The 20,420-nt window shown below is 49.7% G+C and overlaps 6 protein-coding genes across 6 annotated transcripts; 4 read left to right on the forward strand and 2 right to left on the reverse strand.

Annotated features, from left to right (window-relative positions):
• Positions 1-201: 201 nt before the first annotated feature.
• On the reverse strand, positions 202-2,779 carry N7457_000994 (mRNA-binding ubiquitin-specific protease UBP3; the record flags this gene model as incomplete). Its single annotated transcript, XM_057172040.1, has 2 exons — positions 202-2,208; positions 2,267-2,779. 2 exons carry the CDS (start codon positions 2,777-2,779, stop codon positions 202-204), a joined length of 2,520 nt encoding a protein of 839 aa, XP_057035943.1.
• A 1,106-nt stretch (positions 2,780-3,885) lies between these two features.
• Positions 3,886-5,721, forward strand: N7457_000995 (RING-type E3 ubiquitin transferase MAG2; the record flags this gene model as incomplete). Its single annotated transcript, XM_057172041.1, has 1 exon — positions 3,886-5,721. The coding sequence occupies one exon, from the start codon at positions 3,886-3,888 to the stop codon at positions 5,719-5,721; it is 1,836 nt and encodes a 611-aa protein (XP_057035944.1).
• Positions 5,722-6,809: 1,088 nt separating this feature from the next.
• On the forward strand, positions 6,810-10,492 carry N7457_000996 (C-24(28) sterol reductase; the record flags this gene model as incomplete). Its single annotated transcript, XM_057172042.1, has 11 exons — positions 6,810-6,847; positions 6,981-8,024; positions 8,077-8,308; positions 8,333-8,408; positions 8,466-8,683; positions 9,297-9,345; positions 9,442-9,525; positions 9,587-9,738; positions 9,818-10,069; positions 10,156-10,267; positions 10,338-10,492. The coding sequence occupies 11 exons, from the start codon at positions 6,810-6,812 to the stop codon at positions 10,490-10,492; spliced, it is 2,412 nt and encodes an 803-aa protein (XP_057035945.1).
• Positions 10,493-11,384: 892 nt separating this feature from the next.
• On the forward strand, positions 11,385-12,649 carry N7457_000997 (chitin synthase export chaperone; the record flags this gene model as incomplete). The annotated part of the gene is made up of 7 exons (XM_057172043.1): positions 11,385-11,414; positions 11,497-11,532; positions 11,605-11,695; positions 11,761-11,848; positions 11,900-11,993; positions 12,046-12,379; positions 12,435-12,649. 7 exons carry the CDS (start codon positions 11,385-11,387, stop codon positions 12,647-12,649), a joined length of 888 nt encoding a protein of 295 aa, XP_057035946.1.
• A 1,988-nt stretch (positions 12,650-14,637) lies between these two features.
• On the reverse strand, positions 14,638-15,199 carry N7457_000998 (uncharacterized protein; the record flags this gene model as incomplete). The annotated part of the gene is made up of 2 exons (XM_057172044.1): positions 14,638-15,109; positions 15,183-15,199. The coding sequence occupies 2 exons, from the start codon at positions 15,197-15,199 to the stop codon at positions 14,638-14,640; spliced, it is 489 nt and encodes a 162-aa protein (XP_057035947.1).
• Positions 15,200-15,689: 490 nt separating this feature from the next.
• On the forward strand, positions 15,690-20,350 carry N7457_000999 (uncharacterized protein; the record flags this gene model as incomplete). Its single annotated transcript, XM_057172045.1, has 3 exons — positions 15,690-19,880; positions 19,937-20,125; positions 20,186-20,350. 3 exons carry the CDS (start codon positions 15,690-15,692, stop codon positions 20,348-20,350), a joined length of 4,545 nt encoding a protein of 1,514 aa, XP_057035948.1.
• Positions 20,351-20,420: the final 70 nt, after the last annotated feature.

Genomic DNA, 20,420 nt, shown 5'->3' on the forward strand with positions numbered 1-20,420 from the left:
CCAGACTCTGGGGTCCATGGACGTTATGTATGGCCTGCGATGCATGCAGGAGGAAATCCTTGCAAATGAGGGTCAAAATGCATGAATTTGTGAAAGACACAAGACTTGATGTGTCTGGTGATGTATGGATAAGGAGCTTTTTCAATGCGTCGGTGAAGAGCGGACGCCCAGCCCAATGGCGAAGCTTTTGGACGAGAAGTCTCAATCCATTCGCTGGTAGAACAATAGATAGGCAACTTTGTTGTCACGCGAGCCGTAGCGGCCCAGTGGAGTTCGGATGCCTGAGGAATGACCGGGGGATGGAGTGACTCCGTTCACAGACTTCTTGCTTGAATGCCCGCTAGTGCCATTGCCATTGACCTGGCTCCATCCCTTGTCGCTGTCAGTTGAATCCATCTCATCCTGATCGATGTGGTCGAAAATATTGCCGTTGGGGATCTTGCTGTGCTTGTGTTGTTCAAGGGCAGCAGCGAGAACCTTAGGATCTTCCTCGCCACCAGCTTCAGCCACATCCTCGCTGCGAACGCGACGAATAACAGTATCATCCATACGGATCCATTCCAGACCTTCCTGGCGTCGGACATCAACAGTGTAGTGTCCGCCGCTAGCATTCTTTCCGTGGTGATAAATGACACCCATGAGGCGATATTTGGGGGGGCCTCCTTGGGCCGCCATGGCATTACGCCGATGAGCTGGGAAAACTTCCCGCGGAAGCTCCAAATCCAGAGGGTATCCAACCTTCTTCCATATCTTCTGGGTAGCTCCTGTAACATTATCGTACTGGAAGCGCTTGAGGTGAAGAATGAGGACAGGCGGCAAGGTCTCAATGAAAATTTGTTTGGTCGCAGTGATGTTAGGACCGCGTGACGAGTTGAAATCACCCTGGATGCTTTCCGGCTTCGTTAATCCTTTAAGCGCATCAAGAATGTTGTGAACATCATGTGACCCGATGTCAAGCTGCAAAGGTTGATAGGGTTCCAACGTGACAGAAGTCTTGTTTCCAGGTACTTTGAATTCCGATCGAAGCTTGCCCCCAAAGATTCGAGTGACTGGCGACTCAGCGGCAAGAGAGCCAGAAAGTTGGGTGACAGCCGGTTTTTGCTTATGGCCAACCTCTAACCAGCCATCGACAGAAGATTCACCACCTTCCTTTGTGAGAGTATGCTTTTCAGCACGAGCGCACTCCTCGTGCATCTCCTCAAGAAGGAATCCTAAAAACTCTTGAGCATCCTGTTGATGTCCGCGTCGCATATCTCTGAACCGGGGTAGTTGTCGGACCATTTCATAAACAAACTCAGGAACAAAGGCGTCGCCATATTGTTCCAACTCATTGGGCTTCAATCTGAGACGAAGTTGATCTTCCGATGTGGCCGCATCGATAACACGGAATTCTTTCATGAACATGATCATTGCATCAATCAAGGGAAGATCACTGTGGAAGGTGTGGGCAGCACGTCGGCCAAGATGATCAAGGAACTGGTAGAATGGGGTACAAGAAACAAGAATTTGTAACACAGAATTCATGTAGCACATATTTCCAGTGTTGACCAGCCCCCGAGGTTCAAGGAATGCGATCCTATCACTGTATTGTGTAACATCTTCTCCCAAGGTGCTCAGAACATGCGCAAGAGATTCATTCTTCTGTGCAGGTACTCCGTTTGGCTCGGCCAGAGCAGCAGCAGCAGCAGCAGCAGCAGCACTTGCAGCTTTTGCTGACGCCTTGGAGCGGACCAAATCGGCCCAAGACTTGGGTGCAGCAGAAATAGGCGAGCTTGCTTTGACTTCAATGGAAGAAGCTTTGTCCGATTCTAGCACCTGGGCAGGAGTAGCAGGTGCGGTTGATTTGGGGGTTCCAGATGCAACACTGCCATCTTTGGCATGGCGGCGTGGGGTGGATGGAACATTGGGCACAACTGGAACAACCGGAGCAGGCTTCGAGCTTTTCGAGTGGGCTTGTGATTTCGCAACTGACGAAGGAGTGGTAGGCTGTGTCGAGTCTGTATCTGACTGTTGGAATGTAGTCGTTGGGGTTTGGGGTTCCGAAGATTCTTGGACAGATGAACACGACGGTAGAGCTTCATCTTTTTCGGCGACCTTTTTTGTGTCTTTGGTAGGAAGTTCGACCGCCGATTGCATAACACGGTCCTTGCGAGGTCTGCGCGGGATTCTGGCCGGGAAGGTCTGCTCTGGAACAGAGAGCCAAGGAAGCTAGATCCGCGGTCAAAAAATCATTCGGGCTTAACTTATAATAAGGATGAGTACTTACTGGTGGGGTAAATGTGGGCTTCGGCGGCAGGCTAGCTTTTGGCTCCCATCGTGGTGGTGGAGAAGCGATAGGATATCCTTGAGTCGAGTGAGGCAGAGCCACGGGGTACTCCTGAATTTCGGGCTGAATCGGCTGTATCGATGGATGCAAGATAGATGGCGACATAATTGGTTGCAGTGGTGTCGGAGTTCTTTGATGCATGGGCATTGAATGAGGAAGATGGGTGGGCGCCATGACAGGCTGCGAGTGAGGGTAAGAAGATACAATCATCGGTCCATAGTTTGGCTGATATGGACGTGGAGGGACCTGCATATGTCCATAAGGCGGATACCAGTAAGGATATTGCTGCGGTGGAAAGGGTTGAGGCATGTGGCCATTCATGTGAGGAGGGTACCCCATGTACTGTGGGGAGCGCATGTTAGGAGGCACCGAGTTGTAAGAAAATTCTTGCTGGCGTCTCGAGGAAGGCATAGGCGGCTGCCCATGAGGCATGGCAGGTAGGTGGTGATTCATCTTGACTTGGCTGGAGGGAAAAGTTGTCTTGACGTTCGGTCACGCGTTGCCTCAAATGAGCGCCATGCGCGATAGCAGTCAAGAGTAAGAAAAGATCTGGAGCTGCTGGCGCATTTAGGCAGCCATCGTGGCTTCAATGGGAGCTTTTGAATGTGTTGAAGAGAGAGAGTTGAGGGAGGACCGGGTCGGGAGAGCTGTTGGGTTGCTGTGACTAGGTGGTCGAAGGAGACTGGCAAAGCAAGTTGGGGGCAGGAGAGGAAAAGATTGCTGTACAAGTCACTCTCTAGGCGGAGAGAGTCAACAAGTTGAATGAGAGGCTAATGAAGAGAAATGGAGGGAAATAAAAGATAAAAGTGCAGGAGGCCTCGATCCACCATCAAGTGAAATGAAGCTGAAGGGACCGAATTGGATCGGGACTGTTGGATCACGTGACCTTGCGATTTGTAACCAGAGAGGGGCGAATTGGCCTTCACTTACATCAACTGGCACCTTGAGGGCCGTCCCTCGACCTCACTCTATTTTTACATGGCCTTTATGGCCGCTGTTCTGTTCTCTTTCTTTTGCTCAGACTGCGCAAACGTCTTCGATCCGAATTGAAGTATCTGGTGGATCGCTCGATCCGGTGCCCGCTTGCTGATTGACATCTTATCAGTCCTGGGTTCATCCAGTCCCCATAGTACCCCCTCGTCTTGCATTCAGCCACCCACTGGGCTTGTCTCATCTATCTTCCTTTTTGTATCCGGCAAAGCATAAGTGCTGTAATACGCGACAAGTGTTACAGGGATATGTCATCCAATGCAGGACAAAACCCGCCTCCTTCCAAAGCGGTGAACATTTCGAATACAACACCATCTGCTCCGTTTCATTCAACGGCCCCGGCGGATAACAGCTCCCAAAGACGCGTAGGCGGCTCTGGGAGTTCTCGGCCAGGGTTACCATCGAAGACTTCGGCGAGTCCAAGGAATAATCAAGCTCGGAAGAGTCAGCATAACCGCCAGAGAAAACCTCGGCTTTTAGATGATGACGAGTACAACGAATCGGTGGGTTAACAGGTTTATCTTGCTCAAGAGCCACCTGCTGATCCTGAAGCCGTTATCTAGGCCGCCATGAAATCAACTACCAGTCGGAAGGGACAGACGTCCATCACTCACTTAATGAACTTTTCACTCCCGCCTCGCCCGCAATACCAAGCGCCATCTCGCACCATTCGACGTTATACATCCTGGGGAACAGGCCCAGTAGACAAATCGCGATATGTCCATGCAAATTACCGATTCATTGTGATGCCAAATCAAAATTTCCATGCCCAGGCAGCCAATGCTGACGTCCATCTCGATTGGGCCTCGGTTCTTCAGGTGTTGGTATCTGCTCAAACCCAAGCTGCCAGCTGTCCCATTTGTCTGTCTACTCCGGTTGCGCCTCGAATGGCACGGTGTGGTCACATTTTTTGTCTCCCGTGCCTTATACGATACATGCACTCATCTGACGACGAAAATCTGGTCCCTGAAAAACGGCACCGTTGGAAGAAATGTCCTATCTGTTGGGACTCCGTGTACATCTCCGAGACTCGACCTGTTAGATGGTTCCGTGGTCAAGAAGGCGATCTTCCCGTCGAAGGTGGTGATGTTGTATTGAGACTTGTAAAGCGAGAGTCAGGTAGCACCCTTGCTCTGCCTCGTGATGTATCTGAAACGCTTGGCGCTGGCGAGGACGTCCCATGGTATCATGTGCCAGAAGTCGCTGACTATGCTCGAATCATGAAAGGCGGCGAAGAATATATGACTGCTCAGTATGATGCTGAAATCGAAGACCTTAGCAGACAGGAAGTTGAAGACGAGCTTCTTTTTGGTGATGAGAACACTTGGACTCGAAAGGCTATTTGTTCTATCACGGATGCCAAAGAAAAGCTGAAAGGCATTGGCAATCCGCCTGAGATCCGCCCGGTCAAGGAACGCATTGCCACAATTATTGCCACCAGTAGCTCCTCTTCGCCCTCCACGGTGATAGCGGCTACCCCACACCAAGCGGATCATCTCTCCGAAGCTATGGATGAAGTCCAACTTGATCCCGGATCTAGTGCCAAATCTGAAGGGAAGGGCCGCAGCAAACAAACCCCGGCGTCTTCCGGATCAGACCATCCATATCATTTTTATCAGGCTTTGCCTCAGTTCTATCTCTCGTCTTTGGATATTCGTATCCTCAAGGCTGCATTTGGAGAATATTCTCTATTCCCTGCAACCATTCTACCGCGAGTGGAACACATATCAACGGGCCATATCGTGGATAATGAGCTACGCAAGCGTGTGAAATATCTCGGACACCTTCCGCAGGGTTGTGAGGTAAATTTTCTAGAGTGCGACTGGAGAGACGTGGTTGTTCCCGAGGTTTTGGCGCGTTTCCGCACAGAAACCGATAGACGGAGAAAGCGCAATCGGGAAAAAGAAGCCCGGGAAGAAAAGGATCGCATTCGCGCGGAGAAGGAGGAGGATGACAAACGTTGGGCTGCTGCTCGGCGCAAGCGACCAAGCATTGGAAGCGCTAGTGAAGCTCCGTTTTCTGCTCGTGATTTCCAACCACTGCCTAACCATGTTGAATCGACGGTATTCGACGCCAGCATTTCCTCGGCCTCTCCCCCACGCCCATCTTCTGGTTTCAGTGCTTTGGCCTCTCCTTCCACAAGCCCTCCGGGAACTCGCACCGTCTGGGGCACAACGGCAGTGGGTTCACTGTCACCAAGCCTTGGAGCTCAACGAGCCACTCCCAGCGATGGATGGAGGCTGGACTGGGAAGATGAACTGTTTGCCCAGCAGGAGTCTGATCTACTCGCTCAAACAGCATCTGGAGACCAACATAATGGACCGTCGGCCAGTGGAGGCAAGAAAAAAAAGAAAAACAAGACGAAAATTACATTGATGGCCACTAGCAGCCAAAGAGGGGCATAGGTCTTGATCAAGAGGGTTCACCCTCATTGTTTACACCGTGCCCGAGGTTTGGCGTATGAAAGAGCATGTATCTGGAGTTTTGTTTTCCCAATTATGTACTACTATATTATCATATATCTTTCAGTTCACCAGCGGTTCATCGGGTTGTTTTAGTGCCTACTGTTCTCGGTTGTGTCCGCATTCTATATGCTGTTGGATTTTCTGTCATATTTGAATCAAAATAAATACATCGTTATTATCTCTATTACTAACATTTCTTATTACCGAAGGCTACCAAGGTGTCCATGGATGTACCTACAACATAGGAACATGTATATAAGGGAAGTTGTTTACACAGTCGGCAACATAGCACTGCCATAATCTGAAGGGATCGGGAAATAATTGGCAGAAAGAATCTAATTCCGACCCGATATAGACCCAATAAAAGCAGATTACCTAGGTATCAAGATAGGGGTAAATTGTCTCTCTTTAGGGCAGTTGATGCCGAGTGTTCCCCTCACAGGGACACAGCCACGCAGCCATCTGTGGATAAACCGAACGCCCTTTCGGACATCGGTTGTAAATTAGTTGTAGATCGCCTTATTTGTTGGGATCCTAGGTGTAATTTGCGGTAATTAGGACTAATGTCACCTGGGCAGTAGTTGTATCTATCGATGTAGGGTGATTGTGAAGGAAAACAGGGGAACTACCTATTTAGCCCCTTTATCTAGGTACATAATGTATACTCCATACTCCGTAAAGAGAACGGAAGCTTTCCTCCACGTTTCTCTAGGATATTTACTCCGTACAAACTATCACATTTCCTTGCTTTTCTTGCGATATGAATACCATCTGCATTGTAGAGATTGGATAGGTATTTCCCTGTTTAAGTGCAGAGTACAAATATCCATACATATCTATGCACGTTGGCTGTTCATGGGCGTAGTTGTTGCAGATGATTTCAAAATTAATTATTATGTAATCAAATGGAGCGCAAAGTAAACATTCAGGACACTCTTGTTTTTTCGCCTTCACTCCTTTTTACCCTCTTCACTTGCTCGCCTTACCCTCAATTGCAATCGGGACCTTGGTCTTGGGATTAAGCGACCATGACTTTAACCCGCTCTCAAACGGGGAAGACCCCCAAGTGAGTAGTTCCCACCTCATTTCAGTTGCGACGTATCCACATCCTGGGTTCCCTAGGGTTATATTTTGCCAATCCCTCGACGTCTCCAGTGTAAGGTTTTGTAAAGCTAATTCGAATTTCTTTCTTCCATTAGGAAAATGGACCGCCCCGGCTTCATTGAGACCCCTGGCCGCCGCACCACCCGCAATACCTCTGTCGTGGATGGCAGCAGCGAGAACGAGGCCTCCAATACCCCCTCCCTAGAGGGATCTAAGTCCAGCACCCGTCGTCGCGCCTCAGGCAAATCCAAGACCGAGGAGAATGGTACTCCGGCGAAGACCGCGGTCAATGGCAAGAACATACCCCCCAAGTCCGCACCTCAGTCTCAGTCGCGTATAGTGGACGGCTGGGAGGAGGGTCTTGATCCCAAGGTAGATTACAGCGGGCATTTCGAATTTGGTGGATCGTGGGGTGTGTTATCCATGATGATCGGATTCCCCATGCTCATGTACTACATGTGGATTGGTGCCACCTACTATGATGGCAAGTTCCCTCGCCCCGCCGCGAACGAGAGCTATGGCGACTTTTTGGCACACTTGGTCAACCTGGTATACACCGGTGCTTTCCCCTCAGTCAAGGCATGGACTATTTACTGGGTTTTCTTCATCTTCGAGGGCGCCTGTTACGTACTACTTCCCGGTGTGTCGGTCTCGGGACGCCCGCTGCCGCATATGGGTGGCAAGCAGCTGCCATATTACTGCTCTGGTGTGTGGTCTTTCTACACTAGCATTGGGCTGGCACTCCTTGCGCATGTAACTGGGTTCTTCAAGCTGTACACTATCATTGATGAGTTTGGCCCTTTGCTTAGCGTTGCCATCCTGTCCGGATACATCGTCTCCTTCATTGCCTACTTCTCTGCATTGGCGCGTGGTGCGGAGCACCGTATGACCGGCTATCCGATCTATGACTTTTTCATGGGCGCTGAACTTAACCCCCGCATGTTCAAGATCCTTGACTTCAAAATGTTCTTCGAGGTTCGCCTGCCCTGGTACATCCTGCTAGGTCTGTCTATGGGTGCCGCTGCGCGCCAGTGGGAGATGTACGGTTATGTGTCCGGTGAAGTTATGTTCCTCGTTATGGCTCATTTCCTTTACGCCAATGCTTGCTCCAAGGGTGAGGAATGCATTGTATCCACCTGGTAGGATTACTCCATGCTTCCAATCAAAGCTTTACTTTCTAACATCTCGCAGGGACATGTACTACGAGAAGTGGGGCTTCATGCTGATCTTCTGGAACTTGGCGGGTGTGCCTCTGAGCTACTGCCACTGTACCATTTATCTCGCTAACCACGACCCTGCCGAATACCGGTGGAACCGCTACTTCCTTGCCTTCCTTTACGTCGCCTATCTCTTTGTCTACTGGGTGTGGGATACCACCAACAGCCAGAAGAATCGTTTCCGTCAACAGGAACGTGGCACCATGGTTACCCGCAACACGTTCCCCCAGCTTCCCTGGCAAACAGTCAAGAACCCCAAGACTCTCACTGCCGCTGATGGCTCCAAGATTCTTATTGATGGGTGGTGTATGTGTATCCAACAAATCCCAAACTGTACAAGCCCCGATATTAACAGCTTTACAGACGGCAAGGCCCGCAAGATTCACTACACGTGTGATCTCTACTTCGCCTTGAACTGGGGCTTGATTACCGGATTCTCAAGCCCGTTCCCCTGGTTCTACCCCGTCTTCTTCGCCTGCATGATCAGCCACCGTGCTCTTCGTGATATTCAGCGGTGTCGCATCAAGTACGGGGAGACCTGGCTTGAATATGAACGACAGGTGCCTTACCTGTTTATCCCTGTGAGTGATTCAATTTTTTTTTGGTTTTTGCCAGGACTTGTGGCTGACTATGTATGCTATATAGTACGTCTTTTAATCGCAGCCCGCTGCTTTCCATTCGGCTTGTCGGGGGCTCGAGAGTTCAATCCCCAGGCGCTTCCAAGTTTTTCTCTCTCTCTTTCTTTTGAGGTCCGATCAGACTCTCGTTCAACGGCAGAACTTTAGAATATTCTATGTACAAAATGTTAAATAGATTCTTAATTCCTGCACCAATAATGCAGTAGATTTTTGTTGATGATCCTAAAACCGCGGCCATCCATTTTATTCCCACTCTCTGTTGCAACTATGCGATTGGCCACCCAGATTTGAAACCCTTAGGATATTAAATAGCCCATTGAGCTGCATTTCTGAACTCATAACTTGCATTTTCTAGAAGAAATGGATATGCCTACATAAAGCACATGCGTTGAGACAATAGCCAGTATCAGCACATGACTGCCCCGCCTGTTATCGTGTTATCGGTCATGGCTTCGCCGTTCGGTCATAGCACTGTGTTCGTACCAATTGAATTTTCTGTTCTGTTACGACATAATCACATCTTTGGAAACAAAAGAAAGACATCATGCTAATCCAGGAATCCTACTATGATGTTCCTACTAAAGCGGATGGACAGGGGACGATGCGTATGTACATTATGATTCCTACTGTGAAACTTGCACCTGCTCTCTAAAGAGCCATTGCTACTTGGCAATATCCTTCTAACGAACTGCTACATGTAGGCATCTATGTCTTTCATCCGACAATCCCAGGTTACCCCAAAGCGCGATTCCCTGGCGTCGTAGTCTTTAGTGAGATCTATCAGGGTTTGTATGCCCCTCTATTGGAATCATGTCCAAGCACCTCAACTCATAATGCTGTCTGCAGTAACCGGTCCTGTGGCACGTTTTGCACGTCAGATTGCAGGTCAGGGGTACATATGTGCTGCTCCCTCGAGCTACCATGAATTCACTGGCCCGGAACCTCTGAAGTATGACGCAGAGGACACGGACAAGGGTAACGCATGGAAGATTGGCAAGGTAGGCAATATATATGCTGTTCATGCATCACTTGCATGTTTACTGTTTTCTCTGATTTCCGACGCTGACTGTCCATCAGAAACTAGCAGCTTATGATGAAGACGCTCGTATCAGTGTAGATTATCTGCTCTCACTGGCAACATGCAATGGCCAAATTGGTGCCACGGGCATGTGTCTGGGTGGCCATCTGGCCTACCGTTGTGCGCTGGATAGCCGGGTTAAGGCAAGCGTGTGTTACTTCGCTACCGATATCCACAGCAAAACCCTTGCCCTGGGCAAAAATGATGATAGCTTGGACAGAGCTGGAGATATCAAGGGTGAGATGCTGATGGTATGTCTCAATCTTGATCCTTGTTGCTATCGTGCAATCACTGTGTGCTGTTTGCGTTTCGATCGACCGCTAAACATAATGACTAGATCTTTGGTAAAAATGACAACCACGTTCCGCCCGAGGGACGCGATCTCATCCGCAAGACCCTCCATGAGAAGGGTGTGTTATTCGGCTTTTACGAAGTTGCATGGGCTCAGCGTACGTTGAATACATCATTGACAGCTACTATTGTAGGCACCAATATGCTGATAAAAAACTCCTTCATCAGATGCCTTTATTCGTGATGAACTTAGCAAGGGTAGGTACGATCCAGCTATCACCAAGGTTTGCTTCGAAATGCTTCTAGAACTATTTGGGCGTACATTGAAACTTGATCTGGGCGAGCATGATGGGCAAAAGTTGGTGATTGAGGATGTTTGCTAAACCGTTGGGATATTCAAGTCTTGCCTAATTCCAAGGTCGCATGGAACAGTGTACGAAGGGGCTCAACATTGCCGGGCATTACTTTTTTTCAAAAAAAAAAAAAAAACTAAATAAATTTCACTCGATCAAAGACTTTGAAGGAATAATACATTATATGAGTAGTGAACATGAGTGTGAAATCTTGTGATCAAGGGTGCTCCAACAGGTGGTGTATATGTAGTGTGGGCAGACTACTCCGCAGTGTTGGGCCTGGTCGACCTGGCGACCAGGTTGTCCCCCAGCAAGGGTTGAGCCAACAAAGCCAAACGAAACGGAAAAAAGGAAAAAAAAAAAAAGAAAAGATAATAAAACAACCTTAGCCCTCTAGGGATACGGAGTACATCAGTATCCACTGAGATACCTACAACATACATGGTAGAAAAGAAATCGGTCTGTGCTCCATCTCCATACATTCAATAGTGTGAACATGAGATAAGTATGTAGGCGGAGAAGATTGTCTATTCTTAGTGTCAGGATCCAAGGACTCACCGTTGCCACTCCATGGAACCTGAATATTTCCCCTGTTTGGATCATTGTCTCGAAGAGTTCAGATGTTTTGACTCGACTAAGCCACACTAGCGCCTCCAGTTCGAGTAACCCGCGGCTGGGAATCACCTCTTGATTCTCTCCGTACAGCTTGCTTCTGATCCACGCGGCTTCGCCTCTCTCGCTACTGCCATCTCCCCAGTTTTACCCTCTTGAGATTTGCTGTCGCTCTTGACCAGTCCTCCGCGACGGCTAGGGCACTTTCCACCTTGAGCCTAGTCGTTAAGACCCAACAGTCTCTGCGAGTCAACGGTGTCTGGGCTTTTATTTTTCTGCCCCTCTCGTTCAAACCGCGCCTCAATTCACAATGGGGTCAACTCAATTCGGGAATTTCCACGTAGGTGCAGAGCTGGTCGACCTGGAGACCGACCTCCGCCCAATGGGCAGATACTGACCGCACACCCATATGGGTATGACAGGACTTCTGTCGCGACTCAACACTCCCAGTCTGCAATGTAAGTGATATTCGTTTCAGTTCCTATGATGATTCTCATGGAATTTCCACTGATGTTCTTTCTTGTGTATAGCTTTTCACCAATGATACTGCGATTGTTGCCTTCGGCGCGTGCGATCTGACCGGCATCCCTCTGAGTGGGAATAGACACCTTCGGAACTTAGGTACGAGCAACAAAGCGAGGGCCGATGGGGAACGGGATGCGAGGAGGGTTGCTAATTTGTGATAGGTTCGATTCTGCTAGCGTTCATTGCTATTGTGTTGACTGTGGGTATGATATGGAGATCGGACAAGAAGCACGCTGCTGTCGGTCGAAGGTATGGATAGCTTGTTCCTACATGGAAATATCGACTGACAATACGGGGTAGGGAGATGCAATTGTTTTTGTTAGGCTTCATCCTCGTCGAGATCTGCGAGATCTTCACCGTGGGCGGCTTCCCGCTGAGCGACGCAGTTCGAAAGGTAAGAAGTTCCACTCGATTGACTAAAGGCGTCGACTTACAGAATTACCTAGGGATTTTCTGCGGTCCATATCGCCGCAATCACTGCTACTTGCTGGGTTCTTCTGATGAACGCACTTGTCGGTTTCCAGTTGCTCGATGACGGCACTCCAGCTTCCATCGGTCTCATCTGCGCATCTGCTGCAGCCCTCTTTATCGGAACGTGCTATATTGCCTTGGACACCGGGTTTGACTGGACTGGTCATTTCCAGTCAAGTCATCAATCCCCAAATCGCAACATTGCTCTCTATGTCCTGTACCAACTCTTCCCACTCATCTGCATTGTCTTATTCTATGCCCTGGAAGCCGTGCTGGTGCTGCGAATTCTAGGCGAGTTCCGTCCAATGTGTAAGTCTATCCCCCTTAAATTGAAAAATGCCCACATGTGTTAATGATGCAACAGTGTATCTCACAGGAGCCGGCGTATTGTTCGCGATTGGTCAGATCTTCAATTATGTGATCAGTACCCACCTGTGCCAGGCCTCTGGTGGCAAGATTAATGGAGCACTATTCGAGACTCTCTTCACCCTTCTTGCTGTCTCTGGGGTCTGGACCTTCTGGAGCAGTATCACCGAAGATGACTGGCCTCTGCCTGTGGGCGGCGGGGGTTACAACTGATAATTATGCCATGTGCGATATCTATGACTTTGCCTCGTCGGTTTCTTGCGTGCGGATTTTAGCATCTCTAATCTTTTCCCTTTACGACACATTACTTTCTTCATGCTTGTTACGAGTCTATATCTTGGACTTATCTTGGACTGGGACTGTCGACGTTGTGATACCCCATTTCTCTGAGTTATGTTTCACGACCCATCTGCCATCCTTTGCTTACATGGTGGCCATTATGTCTAGTGTTGTGACTTGTTCCAGCCAAAATCTATGTTTTATCTTCCTTTGTTTTTTTTTTTTGCAAATACTTGCGGGAGTTTCATTCTGCCAGATCCCAAAATTTGGGCATTCCGTTTTTAGCAGTCATGTTGTTTTGCTCTATTGTCAGATACCTTCTCGCAATGTACTTAGTGTAATTCATATCAAATAATCAGCTTGAGCTATGTCCCTTTCCCAACTTCATCAAATATCTTAAACTCGCCGATCTCCACACAAAACCCCCTCCTTCCAGAAAGAATCGGTCATCTAGCCCCTCCGCCTGCCTAAGTCTCTTATGCTAGGTAGGTTGTTAGTATCCGATGCGACATACCTGGCCCATCATGGACATTGGGGAGAGACAAGCCTTCTAATGCGACCCGGTGTCACCACCCGAATCTGCTAGTGTCTCTATGTCTATCTGTCATCTAGCCACTAATGTGACATCCGGGCGAGGACGCTCGGGCTTCGAGCTGGATCTGTGTTTCTTTTGCAACTTGAGATCAAAAAAAGTTGCCGGTAGTATATAAGCAGCCAATTAATTCAACTGTGGCAGGCCTGCCTAGGTGATACCTCCGCGACCTTGTAGATACTGAAGTCGAAGCTACTATCGTCAGTTCTTTCTCAAACTCCTCGATCATGCGTTTTCATACTATCGCTCTCCTCTGCACTTCGGGGTTGACCTCAGTTGCAGGAATGACCCCTGTAACTAATATTAATCATACTCATCAGGCTTGTACAGATCTATCCCTATAGCCTCGATTCTTCGAATGTATAGAAGATAAGGTACTAATATTTAGCACACAAATAGTACTGCAACAAAATCTAGATATCGTCCGGCAGCTTCCAGAGGCCTGCAGCCTTGCTGCTTGTCTTAACTTGGCTGCCCAGCTTACTTGCATTGCTAATGCTATCACCAATGGCGATCCGGCTGCTCTGCAGAAGTGCTTGACAACTTCTATGAGTCAGGTATATATTGTCCTGCCTTCATTAAATTTGTTTCGAGGGAAACACTAAGATCTGAGTCTAGATCTGCTCGTGTGTCGCTTGTGTTCCGATGCTTGACAACGTGCTTATTGCCCTCGGTGTCTGTCCGGTATCAAATAATGACGACGATAATTCCGAGTCTGCTTCGAGGTGATTTCCACGCGACCCTGCTATACAACATAAATTGGGGATCCTGCCATTACATGTTATACTGAGGGATTCATTCATACCTAATCCCAACGCATATATAGCAAATGAGGACTGTGACTAAAAGAATCCAACCCATTCTATACTTTTCCTGTCTGACCTAGTTAGCCCTAAACTTCGTGGGCTCGTGGACTTGCGGGTAGAAGCAGACTTCGTGGAATCATCGTTACTCAGTAGAAGAAACTTCACTCGCTCCCTACAAGTCGATGTTTGACTCACAACGCAGATGTCGCCTTGTAGTTCTTCATAGATACATGCAAAAGGAAAGAGGAAAGCTTGCGGTCTGTGATGCTGAGCTGATGTTTTTCTATCCAAGGGATCTACCGTATATATCGAGGTGAGGGATCAACAGTTCGATAATTCTCTTTACTGACAAGGCTATTTTCAATGATCCATTGATTAATATGCATTGAGTTTGATATGTACATCAGTTATTCATCAGTTCTTGAGGGGGATATTGAGTTCTGCAGTCTCAAAAATAATAAGAATAACAGCAACTAGAGTCGTAACAATAGGAGAAACATGTCTAATCAAAACTTTTGGGCTTTTTACAGCCGAACCTTGACATCCACACAGGGAAGAGTCCACTCCCGTCTCCCCAAGAGGCTGCGCATCCATTCCAACCCGACTCCCGTCCACTCCTCGGGTTTTGACTCCAAGCCACCGGGGGAAAGTCGCTGCTGCACGCTCTCCAGTGCCGCACTAGCTAGGGCTTTTGCGGTGGAATTCATAGTATCGAAGACGAACTCCGTCAAGCCCTCACCGGGCACTGTTGCTTCAGAGGTTGCGTTTCCTGAGACAACACCATAGTTACTAGGTTCAGAGCTGTATCGTGGAGCGAACCAGTTGCTCCGTAGGTCAAAGATGCAGCGATCAGACCAATGGCATGACGAGACGAAGAGAATCAGGAGTAGTGCTGAGCAGTAGATACATGGCCGGTGGATGATGTACGTTAAGGCAACAAACGAGATGATGAAGAGTGGTGAGGCGTTGGTTGGTATGAATAAGAGAGGTAGCCAGCTGCAGTTTGATACAATTTCATTAGCTTGCAGCCACTAATTTTGTTGCCTCCATGTTCAAATGTTTCTCTTACCTTCGTAGACAGAACATGATGGGGTTTGCGGGCGCTTGCCTTCTGGCGGAAGGGCGCAGAGACAGGTGAACAACGGGTGTTGTTTGGTGATATTGGTATCTTTTGATAGTCCAATAAGTCCAACACCTTTAAAATGTGCGACTTAAAAGTGAGCGGGATAGGAGGAATTTCGAAGTAACAGTAATGGGGTTCTCTAATGACGCGAGTCGGGCAAGAGCCACACTAGCCACACTACGCCACAACTCGGCAGCCTCAGCCACACCCACGGCCTGAACAATATTACCGAGAGTTCTTCTCTCCTTCACCCTTCCTCTCTACTGCACCACATTCTTCAATTTCATCTCTCTTTTCTCGCATTTATCTCTGATTTGCTCTTTTGTTGCCCTTTCTAGTTTCTGTGATTTTCATTCTCGCACTTTGTCCCTCTCGAAAGAGAGCTTCTGAGAGCTCTGCAAAGCTTGGAATCTATCGGCGGAGGTCGCCTGTAACCACGGCGTGACGGCAGAAATGTCCACCCCCACCGATCTCCAGGCTCTCCTGGCCAGCATTCGACCCCGTCCTTCTCCTTCGAATACTGCTGGTCAGGACAACTCTCAGGCCCAGCGCCAATCGTATTATCAGCCCGGTCTTTTCCCGCCGCACCCTCAGCAGCAACCCTACGATGGCCAGAGCTACCCTCATCCTCAGTCGCATGGATACCAACAGCCATCAGTATCCTCGACCATCCAGAGTCCTTCCCCGATGAATATTCCCCCTCATCAGGGCTCTGATATCCTGAGCCCTAACACGTCTTCTCCCCGGGGCGAATGGCACCAACAGCCGCAACCGCAGCATACCAACCCAGGCTCTGTAGATCTCCTGAACCTCCTTAAATTCAGCCAGCGTCCAGGTGCTTCCCCCCAGCCACAGGCCCCTGCTGCAGGCCCCGAGCACTTGCAGTCTCCGCCAGCCCAGGGTGCCTCCCCGTCGCATGGGCGAAACATTTCCGCGTCTGACTTAGTTGCTACTTTGTTTGGCCCACAAGCCCCTGCAGCCCCTGCAGTGGTCCATGCACCTGCGCCGGTTGGCCCTCACCGGGTATTCCAATCTGGACAACCCGAGGGCCCTAATGAGAACACACAGGACATGTTGCTCCGCCTGCTCAACCGTTCTCAGCCGGGTCCTGGTGTCTCCGAATCTTCTGCACTGGCTTCATCTCAGCAGGGGCCGTATATGCAGGCTGTTGTCAACGAACCTCGGGATCAGACGTCCCAGAACGTCTTCATGGAAGTTGTGGATGAAAGTCCCAATGCGCCTGCGCACCCGGAAACGGTCGTATCGCCCAGCTCGAAAGACTCGATGTTCACCTATGTTAATCCGTTTGACCAATTGGCCGCCATTTCCCCTCGTAACAAGTCTCCGCAGACTACTTCTAGCATCCACAGCCCAACTGTCGAAGTCACGCCGAAGCAAAAGATCAGTGTTTCCGCCAAACCGGAGCCTGCGCATGTGCCCCAGGCTGCAGCTCCTCAGGAGAGAGTTCAATCGCCAATTCTGAGTGACGGTCAGCGAGAAGCCGTGAATGAAGTTGTCGGTCGACTCGTAGATGAGATCGGCCGCTCTCTCAGTGGCAATGAACCTCAGGTCACTACGGAAGCAGCAGCAGCAGTCTCTACTGTCCAGGAGGAATCCTCTGAGGCAGTCATTTCATCAACTACTAGTCATCTGCGCGAGACTTCTGTTGAAGCTAAAGAAGCAGCTAGTGTGGCCCAGGTCGATGATCTGGTGAATGAGACAGTTGTTTCTGCAGTTCCGGCCGCTCAAAAGGTAACCGAGCATACCGAGGCTCTGGCAGACAGCTGGGAGAGTGCAGAGGACAGTGCCGAAAAGGAGGAAGAACGAGTTGTCTCTGTTCACAACTTCCCTATGCGGCCTTTTATCTCCATTGCTGTGAAACCTGCATGTGGAAAACTTACGACTTTCCGTGATGATGATGTCATGGATATTGCTCGTCTAAAGAAGGAATTCGATCAGCTTGACCGTTCATTGACTGCGGCAACATCTGAGTACATCGTGTACGCACTTGCCAAAACTGGTGGAATTAGGATCATTCGACAGGACGATGGCAGCGACCGACAGGTATTCCGCTCCACCCGTGATCGGGTGTTCAATGTCGCCCTGTGTACAGCTCCTTCTGCAGCCGGTGACTCTGAAGTTCAGGCCATACTCGGTATTGGAGTCAGTGGTTCTGTCTACTGGGCTTTGATCTCACGCTCAGGGAAGGATTTCTTTGATGTGGATGCCCTGGAAAGCGAGAGTTTGATCTTCCCGCCTTTCCCAGCCTCAGACGAGAACACCTCTGGTGGCCAGCTGAAAACGCGGGCCAAACGGAGCACTCGTCACACTAACTTGTTTGCCATTGGTCGGGGTAAAAACATCTACCTTATCTCGCCCAAGGCGGCAATGAACCCTGTTTACGGTGTTTCCGGTACTCAGCGCACAGTCAATACCGAGAAATTCTTCAAGGAGCGCGCATTGAAGATCTCCACTGGTAAAGCCGGCAAAGATTTTGCTTTCAGCGATGATGATTCTGTCATCGCCTCCCTGGATAAGACCGGCCGACTGCGCTTTTGGGATATAAATGACATGCTTAGTGACGCAAGTTTGGTGGAGGGCCCTGCTCCTGTCGAGATCCGGGTTCCCTTGACTACCTTTGTCACTGGCTCACCAACCGAAAAGTCTTGGCCCACGTCGGTTCTTTTCCTCGATAAGCTCCGCGCTTATTCGCGATCCATGGCGCTCCGTTATGTGTTGGTTGGACTTAAGCAGAACCACACCTTGCAGCTCTGGGATATTGGGCTGGGTAAGGCCGTGCAAGAGTTGAAGTTCCCCCATGAGAACGAGTCGGATGCTATCTGCAGCGTGGCTTATCACCCATCATCAGGGGTCATCGTTGTTGGCCACCCCACGCGCAACTCAATCTACTTTGCTCATCTTTCGGCTCCTCGGTACAATTTGCCTCAAATGTCGCAGGCAGCCTACATCCGAGAGCTCAATGATAAGGACAACACCCTACCCAAGCCTGAGTCTACGGCTTGCTTGAGTGGAATTCGGGAGATCTCTCTCGGATCTAAGGGTCAGCTGAGAAGCCTGGAGCTTCTTCCTATCACCAAATCCGCTACTGACAAGCGTGGCACCGAGGACTCCTCCCTGTTTGAGCTGTACGTGATGCACTCGCGTGGTGTGACCTGCTTGAACATCAAGAAAGAGGATTTGGGCTGGACTGCGGATAACAAAGTCATTCGCCCTATCGATGCGATGGAGCATGGTTTGATTGAGATTAGCGATCTTCAAACTTTCCCCACGTATGCCACCGATGAGCCATCTGTCAACGGTGACACTGCCTCTATTCAATCTCGTGTTGGTCCCAAGGAATCTGCGAAGAAACCAGAGATTGGAGATTCTGCTTCTGGCGTCGCTCCCTCGCGTAATCCTTCGCCTATCAAGTTGTCCAAGAAGAAAGAGGAGCCCATTGAGCTAGCACCGGCACCCATTGTGGCTGACAGGGCGGAAAAGAAGAAGAAGAAGAAGACTGCCGCTGAAGTCGCCAGGGCAAAGGAGCCCCCCACTACTAGTGGTGTCGAACCTCTTTCCGTTCCGTCAACCGCTGCTAGGGAGTTCGAGACTCTTGCCTCTTCCACTGCTACTATGGGTGCGACTCAAGCTTCCGATCACGCAGTGCCTGTTGGGCTTCAATCCGGCCTGTCTGGCCTTGGCGTCTCGAGTGAAGCCTTCAACAAGCACATTCAAACCCTGCAGGGCCATGTATCGAACGAGTTCAACAAGAGCCTTGGCCAAGAATTTGAAACCCTTCACCGTCGCTTTGACGAGGAACGTCGCAGCTGGGATGCTGCCTCGTCCGCCAAGCAAGATCAAGTATTGCGCTTGGTCTCTAGCACGCTCTCCGACAACGTCGAGAAGAACCTGGCCCGCATTGTTTCAAGCAGCATCCAAGCCGATGTGATTCCTGTACTCACTGATGCCACCTCAGCAGCAGTCAACAAGCAACTGCATGGCGCTGTCTCCCAACAGCTTGGAGGTGCATTCAATGAGGAGTTGCGACACGCTCTTCCCAAGGCGGTCATCAATGCTATGCAGCAGCCACCCGTAGTGAAGGCTGTCTCCGATTCAGTCGCACAGAAGCTCGCGCCCCACATTGAGACCGAAGTTACGCGAGTCATGCAGTCTTCAATTGCTCCTATGATTGAGAGCTTGGCACGTACCACGAAGAAAGTGGAGTCAGATATGGAACGTCATTTCCAGGCACAGATCAAGCACTATGAGGCTCAGCGCCTGAATGACAATGCAAAGATTGAGGAGATGTCAGCCATTCTACGTGGCTTGTCGAAGACTGTCTCCTTGCTGGCCGCGAACCAGGGCCACCCAATCCAGCAGACTCAGAGCCCGCAGCGTGAGATCGCTCAACGCGAGGTCCCGAATACTCATCAACGCTCTGTCGGACGCCCAAGCGAAAATCACGTACGCATGCCACAGCCGGTGTCTCAGGCCGTGCTTCAGCTTCAGTCCCAATCTACTCCTGTTCAGGTTTCGGCCCCGGTTCCAGCTCCTGCCCATGTCGCACGATCTCCCGAAGAAACTGAACTAGGCGATATCGCACAGCTTATCAATGCTGGCCACTTTGAGGAGGGCACCATTAGAGTGAGTTTTACAACATTCGCTTTTCAAAACCCTCCTGCTAACATGTAATTTTCTAGTGGCTCCAATCTAACCAGCAAGCTGACTTGTTTGACAAGTTCTTTGTCCATGTGTCTCCCGCCTATCTGTCTCGACTTTCTGCGATCGTTATGCTATCCGTAGCCGTTGCTGTCACATCTACTCTGCAGACCAACATTGGTCAGCGTCTCCACTGGCTTGAGGTGGTTCTCCAAAACGTCAACCCCAGGGTATGTTATTATCTTACTTTACATTTTGGGACTATTTTCATTAACATTATGGCTCAATAGGATACCGACCTCCGCGAGGTCGCACCACGCATTCTAGACATCATGAACCAGCGCCTCAACACCTTGTACATGTCAGTTGTTGATCGCAACCCACACGACCACATCCTGCGGCTTATTGCACCCCTTTCTCGCCGTGCCCGCGAACTGCACGCCGGCTTGGCTTGAATGGCCTGTTCTTTCTCCCATTTTTGCAGGGTCAATAATCCAGAATCACGATGATTTCATGATCTGGGTG

This window comes from Penicillium paradoxum, assembly GCF_028828445.1.
Source record: "Penicillium paradoxum strain IBT 22861 chromosome Unknown utg000002l_segment0_segment0, whole genome shotgun sequence".
In the NCBI taxonomy this organism is placed as follows: Eukaryota; Fungi; Ascomycota; class Eurotiomycetes; order Eurotiales; family Aspergillaceae; genus Penicillium; species Penicillium paradoxum.